We start from the raw sequence: 20,150 nt of genomic DNA, 5'->3' as shown, positions 1-20,150 counted from the left end.
TTAGAAATTTTAGTTATAAATCAAGTTTCAAACCTTAACTCCTTCTAAGACCCATATTAATATCAAAATGATCATGTGGGCTTTTTTGGCAAAAATAAATAAATAAAAATCATTTTTTGGTCCTGGCCTGTGTGGCTGTTTTTTTGGGCATCGTCCCATGCACCAAAAGGCTGTCAGTCCAATTCCTGGTCGGGGCACATGCCCAGGTTTCAGGCTCGATCTCCAGTAGAGCACCTGCAGGAGACGAGGTACCCCATCAATGTTTCGATCTCACACTGATGTGCTTCTCTCTCTCTCTCTCCCTCCCTCTCTCTCTCTCTACAATTCAGTTTTTAAAAATCTTTTTAAAATCATTTCTTTTTTTTTAAAATATATTTTATTGATTTTTTTACAGAGAGGAAGGGAGAGGAATAGAGAGTTGGAAACATCAATCAGCTGCCTCCTGCACACTCCCCACTGGGTATGTGCCCGCAACATACATGCCCTTGACTGGAATCGAACCTGGGACCCTTGAGTCCGCAGGCTGACGCTCTATCCACTGAGCCAAACCAGTTAGGGCTAAAATCATTTCTTAAAAAGCTGTTTTGCCTGGCCGGCATGGCTCAGTAGTTGAGCATCACCTATGAACGAGGAAGTCATGGTTCAATTCCCTGTCAGGCACATGCCCAGGTTGTGGACTCAATCCCCAGTGTGAGGTGTGCAGGAGGCAGGCAATCAATGATTCTCTCTCATCAATGATGTTTCTCTCTCTCTCCCTCTCTCTTCCTCTCTGAAATCAATAAAAAATATATTTTCTAAAAAAGCTGTTTTGATGGGTTTTGAATGTTATGCAGTATTTTGGATGTACATAAAATTCCCATTTACATGATGATACTCCTTTGTTTCATTAATATTTATTTATTTATTTATTTGGGGGTGGTGCTGAGTAGAGAAGACCTTAGAAATAGACCCTGAGCTGATCAATCCTGGTAACTGCAGATAAACTCAGCTGTGTGACTTGTCTATATCCCAATACCCCAGCTGACTCTGGGCTGCCTGCCTTTGTTTGCTGTTTAACCTAGACCCCAACCTGGTTAACATCTTTACTGATCATATATTTGGTATATAAATATTTGGCATATGATGTGCTCTAATGAAGTTTGTGCCCATTAAGTTTGCTGACATCACCAACTGTTTACCTTCTTTTCAATGACAATACTCAAGGTAGTTTTTATTTTGTCAAATCTCAATAATCTAGGTACAACTCAATGCCGCCATCTCCAGAAATACAACTCTCTCCCTTTCTACCTCTATGATACCAGAACCACCATTCAGTCTGCCTGTGGCTCAGCAGCAGAGTTATTTGGGTCTGTGCCCCCTCAGCCCCATTTCCCACGCTCCTGGAGGGGCGTCAGTCCTTTCTGCGCCTATCACAACACTACAGAGTATCTAACAGCACCTTCCACAGAATCGGTGCTCAAGTGATGTCAGAGGGATTGAAATGAACTATTGTAAATTATTTATTATGTTGAAAAGACATCTAACGTGTAGAGGCTAAAAGGACTGATTAAAAAAAAAATACAGCCCAGAGAATCCTTATGACTCACATTCAAATATGTTTTTTCAATGCAACTCTACAGAACACTGTTGAGCATCAATATGAACGTGAGGTAATTCACCTAATACCCGTAAAGAATAAATAGGGATTAGTCTTAATCCACCTCCCCTTTAAAGTTCGCCTTACGTATGTAATAGGGAAAGTGAACTTAATGAACCACCGTATTTAAAACCAGGTCACCGGAGAGCTCTAGGTCCCCAGCCATCCTGTTTCTATTTCCTGACGGGTCTGACCTCCATGTATTATTGTGCCCAGCCTTCCCAGCTCACCATCTCCTTTAAACCATCTTCTGAGGTGAACTTTTTCTTAAAATAAAATTGACTTCCAGAACTTTCAACAATTATGAACAAAGCACCCCACTTTCTCCTCACCTTCCGAAACACTTCGCTTAAGAAAAAAAGCAAAAACACCACACCTAGTTTTCACAAAGTCCCGTTACAAGTTACACCTCGAAGTAAAAGTGGACCATAAACTTGCACAAGTGGAACTTAACACGAGAGCATTCCTCTCCCGGCAAAAGCAGACTTCACGACGTGTGCACGCATTTCAGAGAGCTCCTAACGCTCCAAGAGTGCGCATCTTTCAAATAAAGATGTGTACAGACTCGGAAGAGATGAAAAACCAAGTGCGCTTACACTTCACAGGGGCCACATTCTCTCCGCACCACGCGACGCCGACCCTCGGCCTCCGAACCCCCCAGGAGTCCGACTGGCCCCCGGCGTCCCGCAGTCGAGTTCCCCGCTCGCTCGTTCGCTACGAGCCAAGCCCGCGCCACTTCCACGTCGCTGCGACCCGCACGCCTCCTCGGCGATTTAAATCCGCTCTTCACTCACCACACGCACGCAGACACGGTGTCACCAGACACCGGACGAGCAAAGGACCAGGGAGAGGGTGAGCTCGTGCGAGCAAGAAGAGGAACGGACGCTCCTCCGTCCCGCCCGGCCCGGCACCCACCTGCAGGCCGCGAGCCCGGAGGCGGCGGCGCCGGCGCCCCTTCCTCGCCAAAGACGAGTTTGAAGTCGAGCTCGTCGTGGGCGCCACAGTTTGCAGTAGTCATCGGCGTGGCCCAGGGTGCTGTGGCTCCTCAGGCGGCGGCAGCGACGGGGGCAGCTACAGCGGCGACAGCTCCTCAGCGCCGCTTCATGCCGGGTCGCGCCAGCCTGAAGGTAGCGGCTCCGCGACAAACTTTCCGGGCGGGATCCGCGACGCCGAGCGTTCCGTTCCGAACTTTAGAGCTGGCTGCGCGCCGAACTGCACCAGGAGCTGCCGCCACTGCCAGCCTAAGCCGCCACAGTCGCCGTAGCCGACATTCCCCGCCCTGCAACAGCCGCCACCGCCGCCGCCGGCGCGCTCCCGCGCCGAGCCGCGCGCCCGACCCCGCCCCCTACCGCGCACTCGTCTGACCGGGCCGCCCATAGGCCACTGGCGCCTCGGGCTAACCCGACGGCCCCGCCCTTTCACCCGCCTACTGCGTGACCTCGTCTCCCGGAGAAGGAAGTCACGTGATTACGGAGCGCTGACTAGCCCCGCTACTTCTTGGGAGTTGTAGTTTGGCCTCTATTCCCGTCCCAGCTTCTGAGCCAGGCCCGCGCACCGGTTGTGAAGTCAATAGCCCTCTCTAATTGAGGAGCCCACCGGCCAATCGGAGGCAATCCCTTTCCTTATTGGGCGGAGCTCACGTCGAGGAAGGGGCCCCGGAGCCCGGAGGTTACGGGTTCGGTGACGAGCTGCTGCAGTATTGCTCTGCTTGACTGGGTTTGGGAAAGGTATCAGGGCCCCGGAGGGTTACGTGGACACCACTCAAACCTTCTCAACCTGGCGAGGGCTCCAGAAGGCGGGGACCAGACCGAGCCTGGGCGGAGCGAAGCCAGGACCTGGGCAGCCCCCCCAGTCCTGAGTCGGAGCTTCGCGTCGCTGTAGGCCCACCCCTACTGGGCGGGTCCCGCGCTTCCTAGGCTGCGCCTTTGTCTGCCCCCGTGAGCCGGCCTGGCAGCTGCTCCCTGGAGCACAATCGGCGGCGCGTTCGAGGCCTCGGCGCGGCCTGATGGGCAAAGTCTGTCCCCTGCTGGAAGTTGGGGAGCCCTTCGTGAACTGGCGACACTCGTGGACTAGTGACCTCTGCGTCCCAGTGCACATGAAAGCGGGAGGGATCGTGCTGTTAGTGGGGAAGTGACACTGTGTTAAAGAACCGTTTGCTCTTTTGGCTCCTCCCCAGCAAGCTAGTCTTCCTTCCCCTGAGACAATCCAAGACGCCTCCTCCTGGGGCCTGGGATGGAGGCAGTGCCCGGGGACGCTGAACCTGGCTTGTTTACTTACAGCTGCTCCGAGGCCCAGGATGGACGCGGAGCTGGGAGAGCGGAGGTGGCCAACTCCACTAGCTCCAGGCCCACCGCGTTGCAGAGGAACCCAGGGGGGACGCAGAGATGAATGGGGGACGCAGAGATGAATTAGTGTCCTTTCAGGGGTGAGGGAGAGGCCAGCAAATCTATAATCACTGTAGAGATTAGAACTGTGCCAAGAGCTCAGAGGTTCATAATCCCGTTGGCTACCAATTCTCCACCAGGGCTAAGTATGAACTGGAGAGAGGGACAAGAGGTGAGGAAGATAGTTCCAGGCAGGGACTAATTTCCAGTCTTGGAGACCAAAAGTAACTGCAGTGAGTCCTGACCAGAGTGCTCAGAGGTTAGAGCATCAGCCCGAAGGGTCTTGGGTTCGACTCCCAATCCATGGCAAGTACTTGGGTTGCAGGTTCAATCCTGGCCCAGGTTGGGGCATGCAGGAGGCAACCAATTGATGTCTCTGTCTCTCCGTCCACCACCACCACCACCACCTCCCTCCCACTCTCTTTAGAAATCAATGGGAAAAATATCCTTGGGTGAGGATTAACCAAAAAAATATATAAGAAAAGAAAAGTAACTGCAGTGAGAAGACTTGAGTGTTGCAGGTCACTGCAGGACATCTGAACTTCATGCTGAGGGCAGTAGGGAGCCACAGAAGGGTTTGGAGCAGGGTACTTCCATGTTCAGGATTCTGAATGAATCCCTGGATTAAACTGAAAGTGGGGGAGGTTGGAGGCAGGAGAGAATAACAGTCGCCAAGGAGAGGGAGCAAATGGCATTAAGTGGGTGTAACATCAAATGGCATTAAGTGGGTGTAACATCCCCCGATAAGCTGTTCTGATTTCAAAGGATCTCCAACCCTGAGGAACTGAGTGTAAAACTTAGAGGCCAAAAGCCACACTAACTTTTCAAAGCCTTCTGCCCCAGGCAGATAGATAGGTGGCTGGCCTGCCAATTAGTACCACATGTAATACGACCCTGGTATAGTAAAAAGCCCCAGGAGGTTGTCTAACTTACCTCCCTCTCCCCATTAAAAAAAAAAAAATGCAATTTCAGGATGTGTCCCCTGCCCCCTCACACATACCTCCCAGGTTATCATCTGGATGGTGAAAATAGACCTTTATCTAGCCTCTCTGTCCTCCAGACATGATTTTACCTGAAACAGTGACTCAGCCAGCCAGGCCAGGGGAAAGGCAAGAGGGAGACTGAGCCTGTCAGCCCCACCGACAGGAAGGGACCACAGAAGCTGTAGATGGCTTGAAAAATTCACCGATCCATCAAATGCTGGGTGATGCAGCTGTGTTCTCAGCCACTGCACCTGGAGACAAACTTAGGAATCAGGTCTTGGGGAAGATTTCTGGTCTGGAGGAAACTAAGAACCCTGCCATGCAGTGATGAGAGCTGGGCAGTAGGCAGAAACTTCAGAAAGAATGTCACTTTTGTAAGAAAGGCAGCAATGGCTGGAAGCTCTGCAGGCTGTGACAGGGCCCCGCCACCACATACACACACCAATACACGAACTCTCGCCACCCCCTTTTCCTCAGTTAGGGCCAGGACCTCCCGGATGAGCTCTTCCTCGGGCCAGCTCCAAAACTCTCTGAGATGGCAGGAGGCCATCTGACTCACCTCCAGCCTCCTGAGAGCCCTGTGAAAGCAGGAAGCTCAGGGGACCGGTGCAGTAGACGGAACCCTAGTCCGGGCTAGTTGTGGGTCCCTTCATGCCTTCTCTCCCTCCTCTGTGAAGGCCAGCCAGGCCTGAGATTTAGGTAAGGCCATCTATTTCATCAGTTGCTGCAGGCCTGGCTCTGAGCCCCCTTTGCTGAAGGCTCTCCTGTGGCCTCTGAGCCATGAGATGATACAGCTTAGTCCAGTCTAGGCCCCCTTGTTCCACATTAGAGGGAACAGAAGCCTTGGAGGAAAGTCAGAGTTTGGAAAACTTTCTCCATTCCACACATCCCCTCCCCCCAAACTCTTGTTCGATACTTTTTTTTAAAATATATTTTTTCTTGATTTCAGAGAGGGAGAGGGAGAGATAGAAACATCAATGATGAGAATCACCGATCAGCTGTCTCCTGCACACCCGCTACTCGGGATTGAGCCTGCAACCCAGACATGTGACCTTGACCACACTCGAACTTGGGACCCTTTAGTCCACAGGCTGATGCTCTATCCACTGAGCCAAACCAGCTAGGGCTGATACGTCTTCTGTGCCTGTTCGCCACCCCATGACAAGGCTGGCCATCCGCGACATGAGGACTGCCCTTGAGCAGCTCCAGTCTACAACTGAAGAAAGTTAGTTGCTGAAGTCAGCACAGGGTGCTGAGAAGACAGGGTCAGCACTTTGTCCTCAAATGCTAGGCTAAGGAGTTTGGACTTGATCCAGAGGGCAGTGAAGAGCCATGGAAGACTTCTGAGCAAGAGGGACACCTGGAAGGAACTACGTGCAGGACTGCAGGGGTAAGAGGTTCCCCAATCATCTGCACAAAATCCAGTCTTCTTGCTGTGGTCTTTGGAAGACCTGCCACCCTCTCTACCCTTACGCATCCCTCCCTCTCATGTTCTTAGCAAAACCATCTGTCCCAAAATGTGATGAGCGAGGAGGAAGTCCTCAATCAAGACGGCTGGAATGGATGGATAAGTATTGTGGCCACTAGCCCAGAGAGGGGTTTGGGTGTCTAAGCGGCCTTAGTTTAAGGCGGGCATGGTGAGAACAGTGGCTGGAACTTTCAGACCTGACTGGGCCCTCCACTCAGTCCCAGATCTTAGGCACGTCACTCTGAGACCAGGTGGGCCTCACTGAGGTATGCTGAAGTGAGACCATTTGTGGGCAAACATATTTAACCAAGATCTTTGTCAGACATCCTTAGACATGGAACATGTACTGGCCCCTACCTACCTGCTCCCCTGGGAATGACCCTCTCCCCAGTACTTCTCCTGGGCCCTCGAAGTCCCCACGCTCCAGCCTCTATCTTAGTAGCTGACCTCTACCCCTGCCTCTCCTCTATAGCCCAAAAATGAATCTGACCCCACCAGAGAAGGGATTTCCCCAGGAAACCACAGTGGTGGGCAGAGAGGCTGGAGGACAAAGCCCAACCCTACTGGGGAAGTGAATCTTCAGACTGAGGACCTGGCCCACAAGGGTCCTCCCATTAGCTCTGACTGGCTCAGGATGCCTGGGGGTTGGGGGAAGGTCCATTGGGGCTTCACTGTCTGCCCTGTTCCAGTCAGGGTATAAGGAAAAGCGAATGGAGCACTTTTACGAAGACAGTTTTTGTGTAAGAAAAATCAGAAATGGTACCTAAAGCTTGATGGCCGAGACCAGACTAAGCCTCAGTCGCCCTCCTGGGTGGGGTCTCTTTTCTGGGAGCACTGGTTTGGGGAGTTGGTTAGGGCAGGTTCATCACAGTGAACCCATTAGCCACATAGTGCCCTATCACAGGGTAGCCTATTTACCCTCCAGCCAGCCTCAAGCAGGCAGAGAACAGCTGATTCCACTCTGAGAGGAGGGCCCTTGGCCCCAGAGAGGACTTGCCCAACATCAGAAAGCCATGGACTCTGGAGGCGTAGTGTGGTAGTGCGGTATCCTTATCTGTACACAGAAGAGCAATGCGGGTGCAGGGAGAGGCAGCCCCAGGACTGAGAGACTTCACCCGCCCAACCCCTGACTCAGGCTGGAAGGGTCAGGGGCTCCTGGCTGGCACAGGGACCTGACCCTGGGGAGACGGGAGGAGCATCGCCTTGGCCCAAAGGGGAATCCCCCTTCCCACAGAGCTTGGAAAGGGGGAGGAGAAGCAGCGTGTTTACAGCTGAGGAAGCAGGAGTGGCACTGGGCAGGGACCTTTGGTCAGAAGGCCCCTCCCAGTAAGCGTGGGTGGCCTCACAAGGAGTTGAGTTGTGGTAGCCGTTTGTTTGCTTCTCACTGCCAGGAGGAAATTAAAGAGAATCTGCCACTTCCTTCCGGCCCAAACGGGATGGTGGGGGCGGAGGGCGGGGCAGTGGCGTGGGCGGGCACTCACAAGGGCCCAAAATTGTTGTCCTCAGCAGTCTCCAGTATCCTCTGCCCAGAGCAGGCACCTCATAGGTGTGAGCTCCAGACAGCTGGAGCTCAGACCCAGCATTCCCAATGTGCCTGAGCAGATCCAGATAACCCTAACCGTTCCCAGCTTCCATATCTTCTTTCTTCAGGAAAGCCAACTGATGGCCATGGCCTCAGGTGTACCACCAGTAGAATGGGCTTCTTGGGCCTTGCCTTCCTGGTTCAGTTCAAGTCCATTGAGCACTAAAGGTGATTACCCTGCCCCCCACCTCCACCCAGACTCATACTTTTTAGGACGCTCCAGCTCTTCAGAGGGTGGAAGTAGAATAATTATGCCAGCTCATCCATTAGTCTGTGTGTGAAAATGCCCAAGGCTGAAGCAGCCAGCCATGGGGAAGGGAAGAGGGTGTCTTTATTGCACTGTACCAATGTCAGGTTAGGGAGGTGCCACCTGAAAAAGCCCGTTTTTAAAGAAAATACTGAGATCACTGGGAACTTGGCCCTGCTACTCAGATCTACCAGGAGAGATGGGTACACTGGGCGCACTTTGGCCCATATTCCAGACTGATGGCCCAGGCTAACCCCTTAACATCTGTCAGGCAGGGGCAGCAAATTGTCCAATAGCATCTGGTTCATGCTCTGCACCCACAGTCATCTTGGGGCCAGGCTCACTGACCAGGGCTGAGACAGTGATCACCAGCCTTCCAGGGGGCTCTCTTTCTCACTTCCCAAGGTTACCAGGGGCTTCTTGCACAGCTCCCCAGGCATTGCTGGCTCCTGAGCTCTGGGGCCCCCAGGGTCTTGGTCAGATGCCTCCCTCTTACGCTTGTGCAAAGAGAGGCTCTCTTCACTCAGTCGACCCTCAGGGAGGCCCTGGCTCCGCAGACAGACGATGGCTGCAGCCTGCTCCGCCAGTTTCTTGGACTTGTCCCTGGGCAGATGAGGCATGGGGCATTAAGGCAGGTAGGCAGGCACACTGGTGGCAGGACTAGAGGCTGGGAGGCCTTACTCTCAATACCCTTGTCACAGATTCTGACTGAACTGAGGAAGGGGTCATAACCCAGGGATGCCACTATCCAGGTACACCATCCCCCCAAACTTCCAGGCCAATGCTACAAGCAGGCCCTCCACCCCAAGCCTCATGCCCACTGATGGGGAAACTCACCACAAGGTGGACTGATACTTTTGCTCAGCCACAGTGACAACAGAGCAGAAGAGGCGATCCAGGGGGCGTTGAACCTGGTGCAAAGAGAGCAAAGGAAACAAGGATGGCTGCATGAGGACAACAGGAACAGCCCTGGAGGCCCCCCTGCAAGGTCACGCCAAAGGCAGAGAAAAGGAAGTCCTTCCCACCTCAGTCACATGAAAGCTACGTGTTCCACATGCTCCTCCCCAGCAGAAGTGTGTGGTGCGCCTTCCAGGGAAGAAAGATGGACGCACAGACAATGACACCACAGCGTGTCAGGAGTTCTCTCGTGAACCTAAGCAAAGGGCCATCAGGGCCCTTAGCTGTGCGTGACTATGGAGTCTCCTCCTACTGACATCTGGATGGGTCAGGTCTCCAAAATAAGTAGCTCACCAGATGGCAAAGGGGTAAGAGGAGACAAGGACGGGGGCAAAGAAGATCCACCTGGCAGAGACCAGGTGATGTGGCAGGAGAGCTGAGTGGCGGGGGTGCAGCCGGGGGAGGGGAGAGTTCTCATGCTCTGAGCTGCTGAGGACTTGAGCAAGGGAATCAGAACTCAGATTTGCTTTAGAAATGTTACTCTGGCAGAGGAGGACACACGGTCCAGAAGGGACAAGCCTGGAGGTCAGAAGGCCAGTCCAGAAGAGACAGAGCCACCTAAACAAGATAGCTATAGGGACCAAAGGAATTGAACCAATACTGTCTCCAAATTTTCACCAAAGGGCCCTATGTCTGGGGCCCAATTCTGTGCCCCAATAGCTGAGGTCTGGTCCAAAAACGTGTCTAACTTTCAGGTTTGAGCATCCTTCCTAAGCCAACTGGCCATTTCCAGAGACATCTCCCCTCCCTCAGCAACACTACTGGACTAGCCCAGGCAGCCCTTTACTTAAGTCTCTAGTTCAGTTTTATGAGAAAAGCAAGAATTAGATAACAGGCCCACTGTCAAAGGGAAGGCACTCTCAGCGACTGGCCCAACCACCAGTAACCACTCTGTGCCTACAGAGGGCAAAGCCAGGCTCCAGCCAAGCAGCCTGGAGTCCAGGGTACAAGCCGTAGGTGTACTGGGGGTGATGGCCCCAGCTGTGGGAATGCTGTAGGGCTAGATGCAGGGCAGGCCACAGCCAGGAACTCACCGTTTCATATACGGGTTGCGCCAACTTCTCCCTCCGGCACCATTCCAGCAGGCACATCTTGGGGGTGATCTGGGGTGAATATGCTCTCCTGAGGAAAGGAGGGAACGTAGTCAGGGCCCACCCACTATCACCAACTCATTTCTCGGCGGGGGCACTATTCAGTTCCCGGTAGGAGCTACAGGAACGGAGACATCGAGCTGCTGCCTTTAAGATTCCTGGATCACCTACCTTTGTGGCCTGGTGGTTGAGCATGAACCTATCAACCAGGAGGCCATGGCTGGATTCCCGGTCAGGGCACATGCCCAGGTTGCGGGCTCGATCCCCAGCGGGGGCTGTGCAGGAGGCAGCCGATCAATGATTCTCTCACCATTGATGTTTCTCTCTCCCCCTCTCCCTTCCTCTCTGAAATCAATACAAATATATTTTTAAAAAATAAGACTCCTGTACCTATTCCCCTGACCATTTCTGTTCCACCAGCAATTTGGAGCCTGCATTCTGCCTAAAGGGAAGATGGGCTTCAGCATGCTTAGGGAATTGAGGTGGGACGTGAACTCCCAGCCCTCTGAGCTCCAGCCTGGAAAATAGCCTTTGACAGCCAAGAAGGAAGGTCCGGTTTGCCTCTCAAGACAAGATCTGGGGGGAGTGGGTGGGAGTGGGGAACGCAGGTGGCCATACAAAGGTCTCAGGAATCTAGCTTAGTACACCCTAATTATGTCTGCTGAGTGTCAAAATGACCCACTGCTGCTGATCCACAGTGGACTCTGGTTTCAGAGTCAGTCTGCACCACGGTCCAACTTCCTACCAGGAGCTCTCCATGGATGTGACTGCCCAACAGCTGTCCCTACACGCCTCCTCCCAAGCCGTTGCCAGACAAAACTAGCTCCTGGCCTGGGCCTGGAAATCCGAGAAAGGCTTGGATACCAGATTGCAGAGGACAAGGATGAGGGACCCAATCAAAGCTGAGTCACAGTCTGAGGCAGTAATTGGCCTGAAGCTACATCTGCCTAGAGAGGATGCCCTAGGGCTGGTGAGGGGCAGTGGGTATGGGCAGGACTTGCCTGATAAAGACAAGGGTCCCTCTGCTATTGGAGAGCTCCTTGTAGGCAGCTAGTTCCTCGGGGGTAGGGAAAAGCACAGACTTTCAGAAACAGAAGGAGAGAAGTCCTCTCACCCGAGAGGTGGGGAGTGGGTCAGGGAAAAGGTGGAGTCCACTGGCCCTAGGGACAACAAGCACAACCTTGACAGCACTGCCTGGGCTTTCAGGGACTATCTTCTCCAAAACGCCTTCGTTGGGTGGCTAAAAATTGAGAACAAGTATCCAAACCAAAGAGAGCGGTGGTCCCCAAACTTGTCGCTAACCATGTACAACAGCCAGCTTCCCAGCCCGGGGAAGCCCAAAGGCACTGGCCCTGGCCTAAGCTTAGGCCAGCTGGAGACCTACCGGTCAAACTTGACAGCCATCTTAATGACACCGGAGGTATCTTCAGCCGGCTCCTCCGCCTCCTCTGGGGTCCTGGCCAGGAACTCGGCCCGCCGGGAGTCCAGTTCTCGTGTGGTCTCCTCATAGAAGGCACCAAGGCCAAAGGCCTCACTATATAAAGACAAGTCAAGCGGGGCAAACCCCTTAGTAGAGGCAGCATCCAGGGAACTAGTGCAGGAACCAGGGCCCCACCACTGAGAAATGCCACTCCATATCCACCAAAACACCTCCAGGACCTGGCCATCAGAAGAAACCTGCTACCCACCCCTGGGGTCAGTCTGCACTGGTGGATGGGCAGTGAATGTGGACCCCTGAGGGTGGCCACTGGAGCTTTGTACCACTTTGTAGGCAGGGCTGGGTGGGAAAGTTTGTTAAGGTCACCTCCATCATCTGAGCCCAGCCTCTCTTCCCAGGAAGAGCATCCAGGCAGGTCTCCCCAGCCAGCAGTGACTAAGCTGACCTACACAGATCAAGCGCCAGAGGCAGGCAGAGCTCATCTTCATGTGTGCCCACAGGAGGAAGAAACGGAGGCCTGGCCACTGAGTGGTTCCCCACTTCCTGCCCCGGCCACAAGCAGTTAGGCCTCACCTAAACTGAGGTACCACCCAGAGCAACAGTTATACTCTTGAAAAGTATAGTCTTGAGCTCACAAGACGCCTGGGTCAAGCTGGTTAAGTTAGGTGGCACAGGGACAGAACCAACACCACCAGCCCAGGATGTGGAGGGTTTGGGCAAGGCTTTTTCTTCCAGGAAGCATCGTAAGGACAGGTGGACACTCACAAAGATGGCCGTCTGGGGGTGAGAGTGGTTCAGAAAGGCTTCTCTGGAGGAGGCAGGGTACAGACAGCCAACATGAGGGGGAGAAAGCATTCAGGTAGAAGAGCCAGTGCGAGCAAAGGTGTGGAGGTGGGAAGAGAAAATAGGGAGTTGTGGGAGCAGACACTAGGTCAGGCTGTGAGGGCCCCAAATGTCAACCACCTGAGTAGAGGAGCAAGGGGTGGTCTCTCAAACGGCAAAGTGATGGAGCGTGGGCGCAGGCTCAGGACGGGGCTCCATTCTGCACCCCCAACTCTCCTGATAACTGGACTTGGTGGCATTGCATGTGATTATAGACTTGTTACCAGGAAAGGCCCTTCCTCCCCAGGAATTCCCAAGCCCAGACCCCGCATTCCTCCATCCTACTAGTGCCCTGGTATCCGAAACATTGCTGCTGAGACCAGTCCAGGGACGTAAAGTTCCAAAGCTTTGACAGTATCCCCTTCTGTGCGGCAAAGCTGTAGCACAACCCCACTCCTGCACATCTGCCTCCAAAAGCGGTGTCCCTGGCTCCCTGGTAGAGTCAGCTTAGCGCTCAGGGTCAAGCCTAGGCAATGCCTGCAAGGACAGATGGACAGCCCGTTGCCCCTCTCACCAAATTTCCCGGGAAGACTGGGCGGCATGGAGCAACTTTCCCTGGGGTGACTCCAGATGTTCTCGCAGCATCTGGCACAAGCAGTGCTTGGTGTTGGTGTAGTGATTGTCATACTGCACGGCCTGGAAGAAAAACCAACATGAGCCCACCTGCTGCCCCCGAGGCGGAAGTGTGCTTGCAGCCAAGGGAGTGGGACCTCATAAGAGCCACCTCCATCCTGGCCATCTAAGCTTCCAGTTAATGCTACAAAGCTCAAGGGTCACAGCCAAAGCCCCCAATCAGGAGCACTCTCTACTGGACAGCCTGCCTGAGGTCCAGATGTGCAGGGAGCCCCTCTTGCTTCAGCCACCATAGTTAACCATAGAGGACATGCTGCAAGAACAAGACAAATTCTGGTGTGGCAGGAAGAGCCCAGGACAGGGTGGGATTCTTCTATTCCTTATAACCATGGTAGGTACCTTCCCTGCCCATATCTTAAATGGCCTGTCTCCAATTTCCTCTGCATGAGTACAGTACGGCACCATCTACTCAGCATGTGCACGTGTGTTACTTGTCACTTCACTGAGCTATACAAGCATGAGGTGCAGCTGTTAGCGCTACTTCACAAACTGGTACGTGCAGGGTCTGGGAGATAAGACAACCGACTGCCCAGGATACCAGTAGAAGCCTGCCTCGCTGGGGCAGGCCAGAGAGCGTGCGTGGAGGGTGCCCCAGTCCTCCAGAACCCCCTCAACTCCTTGCCCCCTACGCTCTTCTAATAGGCCTATGTCTCCAGTGCCATGACTCGCTCAGGACAAAGCAGAGATATGTGGGTAAGCCCCAGCCGGCCTTGAGTCAGCTTACTTGGGACAGAAAACTGACTGGACCAGAAACAGCCCTGCCTGTGCTTGAAAGCCGCTCCCTTTCTCCAGGAAAACAAACATTCTTTGTTTTGTTTTTTTAACCTCACCCAAGAACATGCTTAGAGAAAGGAAGGGAGAGAAAGAGACAAAAAAAGAACAACATTGATGTGAGAGAGAAACATCAATCAGTTGCCTTCCATATGTGTCCTGATCGGGGATCGAACCGGCAATGTTTCAGTGCACAGGACGATGCTCCAACCAACTGAGCCACTCCGGCCGGGCAGCACAAAAACACTCTTGAAGGTCTGCCACAGGTCAGGCTGAGCAGGAATGATAGAAGCACCTTTCACCCAGCTCAGCACAACTGAACATGTCTTCTCTATTACAGACTTGCCAAAAGAGCTAGACAGCTGACCTGGGCTGAAGCAAGCCCCCTGTGCCTCTGGCTGACCCAGGCCACTGGAGAGGGAGCAATGCAGTGGTGATCGTGAGAGGAAGGAAGGAGGCCCAATTTGGTCACCAACTGGCCTAACAGGACACCCAGAACCAAGGGAAGGACAGCTGCAGCATCGAGCAAGGGAGGCTCTAGGACAGAGGCTGCCCAGCTCTGGACACAGGCCTCAGGGACTCCTATCATCCCCAGCCCTGGGGAGACCCCCAAGCCATGACAGCCACAGCTGCCCAGGGCTTGAAGCGGACAGAGGCAGTCTTAGGATCTGAGAAGCTCCTGACCTTCCAGGAGGGTGTGAGCCCCAGGATGGGAGAGGATGGGGAAAGTCTGCTCTGGGTGACAGCGCAGGCCCAACTCACAGAAGAATGTGAGGCCATTCACTACCTCCACCTGCAGACATGCACGGCTGACCATAGAGTCCCACAGAGTTCCAGAGCTGTGCCAAAGGGACAGGGTAGGTGAACTTGTCAAGAAAATTCCTTTATAGGGAAATGCCCTTGGCACTGCCATCAAGCTCCCAGTGAGAAGAAAGGGCTATTCCCTGAGGAGAGGGTTAGCAATGGGTTATTCGCTAAGTTAGGGGTTAAAGCATTCTGAGAATTCGCAAGAGAAGAGTTTCGAGTGACTCTGACTGAAGACAAGGTGAAACATCTGTATGGAGATAATCAGTCCTCAACAACAGCAGCTACAATGGCTCCTCCTGGCTGTGGCTGCTCTGTGCCAACCCATTGGCATGGTTATCTTCAGTGACACGGACCCCACTGTCACTGTGCAGGCACGTGTATGTGTGGGGGCTGAAAACGAGGAAAAGGTCGTGTTTGGGGCCCCAAAAGCATTCTAGATCCAGAGGTCCCTGCTGTGACCCCACACCATGGAAGCTTTAGAAGGAGGTAATTAGGGGGACGCCTCCCTGGCACTCCTTCTTCATACTGCAGCCTGGGGGAAAAGAAAAGGAGAGGGACAACAGGGGCTGCTGGCAGCTGGGGGCTGACCCAATGCGCTTTCTGCAGGAATGGGGCAGACAGGGAGAAATGTTTGCCTCGAAAAAGTGCAGAGACGTACGTATCGGATGTACTTCTGCATGACCTCCTCCAGGGGCCGCAGACCCTCCTTGAGGAAGATGGATGGGTTCCACATGGCAGCTCGGGCCACCATCACTGAAGAGGCTGCTGTAGCTTGTCGGAAGTCCTCTATGTCCAAATAATCTTGGATGTGGTCGTGAGATCCTCCACTGAAAGGCAACGGGGATTGGCAGGGGGGGGGGGGGGGGGGGCGGGGTGTCACCATCTTTGTCCCAGCATTTTCAGAAAAAGGCAACTCCCAGGTCTGTCTCCCATTAGCTGTGTGCTCAGTTGTGAGCACCTGTGGAGCCTGGAGATTCACACACACACACACACACACACAAACTGTGGGGTCAGGAGCACTAACTGAGATGATACAGGAAAGCAGCCCAAACCGTGCCTGACACTTAACAGGTATCCCCAAGATTTTAGCTTCCTTCCACTTCATCCTAAACAGTGGCTAAAGCCAGCCCAATCTCAGACAAGTGGACACTGAGATTACAGGAACCCCCACCCCCTAGGCTGGGGCACCTATATGCCCACTAAGGGCTGGTCAAAACCCTAGAGCAGTGGTTCTCAACCTTCTGGCCCTCTAAATACAGTTCCTCATGTTGTGACCCAACCATAAAATTATTTTCGTTGCTACTTCATAACTGTAATGTTGCTACTGTTATGAATCGTAATGTAAATATCTGATATGCAGGATGGTCTTAGGCGACCCCTGTGAAAGGGTTGTTCGACCGCCAAAGGGGTCGAGACCCACAGGTTGAGAACCACTGCCCTAGAGAGAGAAAGAGAGCGCAATGCAGTGATGATAGTGAGAGGAAGGAAGGAGGCCCAGTTGGGTTGCAATTTCCCTTCCTGCCACGGTGCAGCCCCAAGGGCCCCCTTGTAAACTGCTGTCTTCATCTGTTCCATTAGGAGCCAGGCAGCAGCCTCAGTCCAGAAACAGCATTGTGTGTTTGGGGGGCGGGGGGAGGAGGGGAAGGGGGAGAGGCAGTAAGAGGGTCCAGTGTCTTGAGTAGCTCTACCCTTTCCAGACCACCCCTAAAACTCCTTGGCCTGGGAAAGGCTGGGCCTGGCTACCAACCCCACCCTCAGCTCTCTCCCTCCATCCCAGCAGGCAGGCATGCCTTTTGTCAGGGCTTCAGGGCTTTGGAACTTCCCTGTTCCCATCCTGTCATCAGGCTCCGTGCCATCCTAAGGTGCAGGGCTGTTCTAGACTCCCCTCTGGCCTATACAGGAGCAAATGGACAGTGTCTGACTACTACGTCTTTGGGCGGGCCACTGGTACCTCACACCTGCCAGCCTAGGTTCCAGGTCCTGGAGCTGCCCAGATTGCTTGCTTGGACTTTGGACTGTGATTGGCCTTATGAACCTTGAGCCATACAGGGTGGGCAAGAGTAGGTTTACAGTTATTTGTATGGAAAATAATACAATAATTAATAAATAATACAAGAATAAACTCTTTGTTTCATGGACTCACAACTGAAACCCTATTTTGCCCACCCCTGGACAGCTCTATGTGCTCTGACTTGGACCTCCTCACCCTACATCCTGCACACCTAACTCTGGTGTGACATCACCTTCCCCTGGGCCTGCTTCGGTGGCCACCTCCTTGCTCTCCCTGTCCCTTGAATACTCCTGCCCTCAACCCATCCATCAGAATGCCCTGAGCCCCTGCCTACTGCACACCTACATCAGCCACTCACCAGAAGCCACTTGTCTGACAGGCACTTGTCTGACTCGTTACCAACTTCATTTTTCATACCACCCTTTTTTCTTCTCCCTTAATGTCAGTTTTTAATGCTAATTCCTTCCATTTTTATATGCCAGATCAAATCCCCTCGGAGTGAGGTGGGGCATGAAGACGTCAATGATGAGGAAGGGAGGCTTACTTGGCTATGACAGGAATGGAGAGGGTTTCAGCAATGGCTTTGATGGTTTCACAGCTGACAGGGTGTTGAGGTCGCTCCTCCCGCTTCCTTGGAGATAAACAAAAATGACGGGCTGAGGGCTGAGTGGAAAGGTCATGTCACAGTTCACACAGGGTTACATTAGTCAAACCCTACTGTCCTCCCTACTAAACCTCAGAAGGTCATGTGGCCATCATGGATAGGGGTCCAGGCTGCAGTGGATGGCTCTCATGACCTCTGCTGTGAGGGGCAGAAGCAGCACAAGTCTCTATTGAGGAGGCAAGTCCAGCTCTTGGAGGCCTACAGGTGAGGCATAGCTGCAGGGGGCTGACGCAGAAGGCTGATGTGGGTGGCCTGACTCCCAAGGTCACTCTGCCTTTCCCTGGCTTCCTCTCACCTTGGCCAGAGATGAGGGACAGTGCCATAAGGATGCTACCCCCAGTGAACTGGTCCTGCCCTCCCCAAAGGACTAGGAACAGCTGCTGCTGCTCAGACTGGCCACTCCCACACAGCTGCCTGTGCTGAAGCCAAGTTGCACAGCTGATCCTGGGGAGAGGCACCTGGCACAGGGTAGGCCCAGCAGCCAGGGCAGACCATGGCTGTCACGAGCCACAGGGGAGGCAGCACCACAACTGAGGCCCCTCCTTCCAAGGTCAAGTGCCAAAAGTTCTTGTGGATGAGATGAGACTTACAGATGCTGAGGTGAGCCCTGACCTGAGCTGTGCTCAGCAACAAGAGAGGTGGTTGACCAGATAGCTCTTACCCAGGTCTTGTCTGGGTGTGTCCCCTCTGCTGCACTCCTCAACAAAAGGGTCAGGGGCCACAGGGCCTCAGAAAGCCCAGTTCAACCCAGCCTCTGCCTTCGCCTTCCCACTCCCAGCAGCCAATGCTAGCCATCCTTAACAGCTTTGATGGCCAGAGTCCATTCTTAAAGGTGCTGAAATCTCTCTTCCTAGTGTTTCCAACTACTGGTAGAAAGGAGCCTTATTAAACAGAAATATCTTAATTTTCAAATGAGGAGTATGGCACTCTGAGAGGTTAAATGATTTGTCTAAGGCTACACAGCCAACAAGCAGTAAACCATGCAGTCTGGCCCGGCCAGGGTAGCTCAATGGTTGAGCGTCACCCATGAAAGAGGAGGTCATGGTTAGATTCCCGGTCAGGGCACATGCCCGGGTTGGGGATTCAATCCCCAGTAGGAGGTATGCAGGAGACAGCCAATCAATGATTCTCTGTCATCGCTGATGTTTCTATCCCTCTCTCCCTCCTCCTCCTTCCTCTCTCTGAAATCAATAAAAACATTTTTTTTTAAAAAAGAAAGAAAGAAAATTAAACCAGGCAGTCTGAGCCAGAGCCTATTGCCTCAGGGTATATGAGGGGTATAGCCTTTCACCTCCCCCTACTGGCTTCCATCAATACAGCTCTGCTTTTCTATTTTATATGTTGGGGTTCTGGGTCCCATTTTCTGAAAATGCTATAAGAGGCACAACCAGCAAAAAAAAATGGGCTGTTCCCTCAAGACCCCTGAACCCAAAAGGAACATCACTCAGGGAAGAGAGGTCACTGTGGCCAAAGTCTACTGACCTGGGATCCTGTACAAAAGCACAGCCTGGACATAGGAAACAAGTGTGACTGGGAAACCCAGGGTAGCCTTCAGCAACACCTCAGCTCTCAGCACAGTGTGCGTCAGCTACAGACACAGGGACTGCTTCAAGCAGTCACTGTGTCAGCCGGCAGTCCAACAGGGGCAGACGAAAGAGGCAGTGCCTTTGAAAGAACAGCAATTGCTCAACGTAGTGGAAAGAAGATGAGATTCAGAGTCAGTGTTCTAATTCCACCACTTCCTGGCTGCATGATGCAATTTTGAGCAAATCATTCCATCTCTACCATTTACACATCCTGAGGGTAAGGGCACTTCTCCTTCCTCCTCCTCTCTCTGTCTCTAAAGCTCAGTGAAGTGCCTACCACCAGCAGATGCTCAATGAATGAAACAAGGGAAAATGCAAGCCCATAGAGAGATTGACCACCACCAGGATGTCAAAGAGCGAGGCAGAGGTAGGCTGCATATGTAGAAGAGAACTAAGCTGTCACCTGGCTGAGAACCTTCCTACATGTCAGTCACTAGAAAGGCAACCACTCACCTCCCGTGAACTGCGATGGCGGCAATGCCAGTCCTCTCTATCCGCTTCACAAGGTTCAGGGTATCTTCCAGCTGAGGAAGGGGACCGCACAGGGAGGTTACTGAGGCCACAGAGGGAGCAGCTGCCAGCTCCTAAAGTGGGCTCAGCTCTAGGCCCTCCTCCAAACTTAATTCAGCTCCTCAAAAGATACTGACACCCCAAATAGACATCCCCCCAAAAAATGGACATTCAGATGTAACACACCATCCTTACCGATGGTAGGATGCGAATCTTGCAGGTCACAGGTCTGCTTGTCCCTTTAACAAGAGTGCTGAGGATCTGCAGAGAAAACACAAGCGCATCTGCCCCCTCTGGAACAAATAACCACAACGGCTTATACTAATTACTTCTGCTACAGACCTGTGTATCCCAGTGGCATGGACACATGTGTGTCCACATGAATGTCTGTTGCACACATACACGTAAGCTCCATGAAGGAAGGAGTCCACCTTCTGTCTATGCTAGCCCCGGGCCTGGCATAGTGGTGTATATATATTTGGTAAATGACTGAATGAATG

General features: G+C 53.0%; 2 protein-coding genes across 14 annotated transcripts in view; both read right to left on the bottom strand.

Annotated features, from left to right (window-relative positions):
* Positions 1–2,923, bottom strand: part of NFATC3 (nuclear factor of activated T cells 3) — a 97,984-nt gene extending 95,061 nt beyond the window's left edge. For all 7 annotated transcript variants that reach the window (XR_002831819.1, XM_006099460.3, XM_006099459.3 and 4 more), the window contains exon 1: positions 2,552–2,923. Coding sequence is in view for 6 of the 7 variants with exons in the window: in XM_006099460.3 (XP_006099522.1) it covers positions 2,552–2,654 (103 nt within the window). In the remaining variant the exon portion in view is untranslated. The remainder of the gene's footprint in view (positions 1–2,551) is intronic.
* A 5,400-nt stretch (positions 2,924–8,323) lies between these two features.
* DUS2 (dihydrouridine synthase 2) overlaps positions 8,324–20,150 on the bottom strand; it is a 32,716-nt gene continuing 20,889 nt past the window's right edge. For 3 of the 7 annotated variants that reach the window (XM_023763072.1, XM_014464967.2, XM_023763073.1), the window contains 9 exons: positions 19,846–19,911; positions 19,594–19,664; positions 17,435–17,521; positions 15,538–15,706; positions 13,183–13,304; positions 11,733–11,882; positions 10,292–10,379; positions 9,138–9,211; positions 8,324–8,903 (listed from right to left, as the gene is read on the bottom strand). In XM_023763072.1, coding sequence (XP_023618840.1) covers positions 8,666–8,903; positions 9,138–9,211; positions 10,292–10,379; positions 11,733–11,882; positions 13,183–13,304; positions 15,538–15,706; positions 17,435–17,521; positions 19,594–19,664; positions 19,846–19,911 — 1,065 coding nt within the window. In that variant the 3' untranslated portion in view covers positions 8,324–8,665. The remainder of the gene's footprint in view (positions 8,904–9,137; positions 9,212–10,291; positions 10,380–11,732; positions 11,883–13,182; positions 13,305–15,537; positions 15,707–17,434; positions 17,522–19,593; positions 19,665–19,845; positions 19,912–20,150) is intronic. The other 4 variants (XM_023763068.1, XM_023763070.1, XM_023763069.1 and 1 more) reach the window with 2 other exon arrangements.

The sequence above is a fragment of the Myotis lucifugus genome, unplaced genomic scaffold, assembly GCF_000147115.1.
Source record: "Myotis lucifugus unplaced genomic scaffold, Myoluc2.0 scaffold_274, whole genome shotgun sequence".
NCBI lineage: Eukaryota > Metazoa > Chordata > Mammalia > Chiroptera > Vespertilionidae > Myotis > Myotis lucifugus.
Note: the sequence above shows the minus strand (reverse complement) of the source record. Positions and strands in the feature narration are given on the sequence as shown.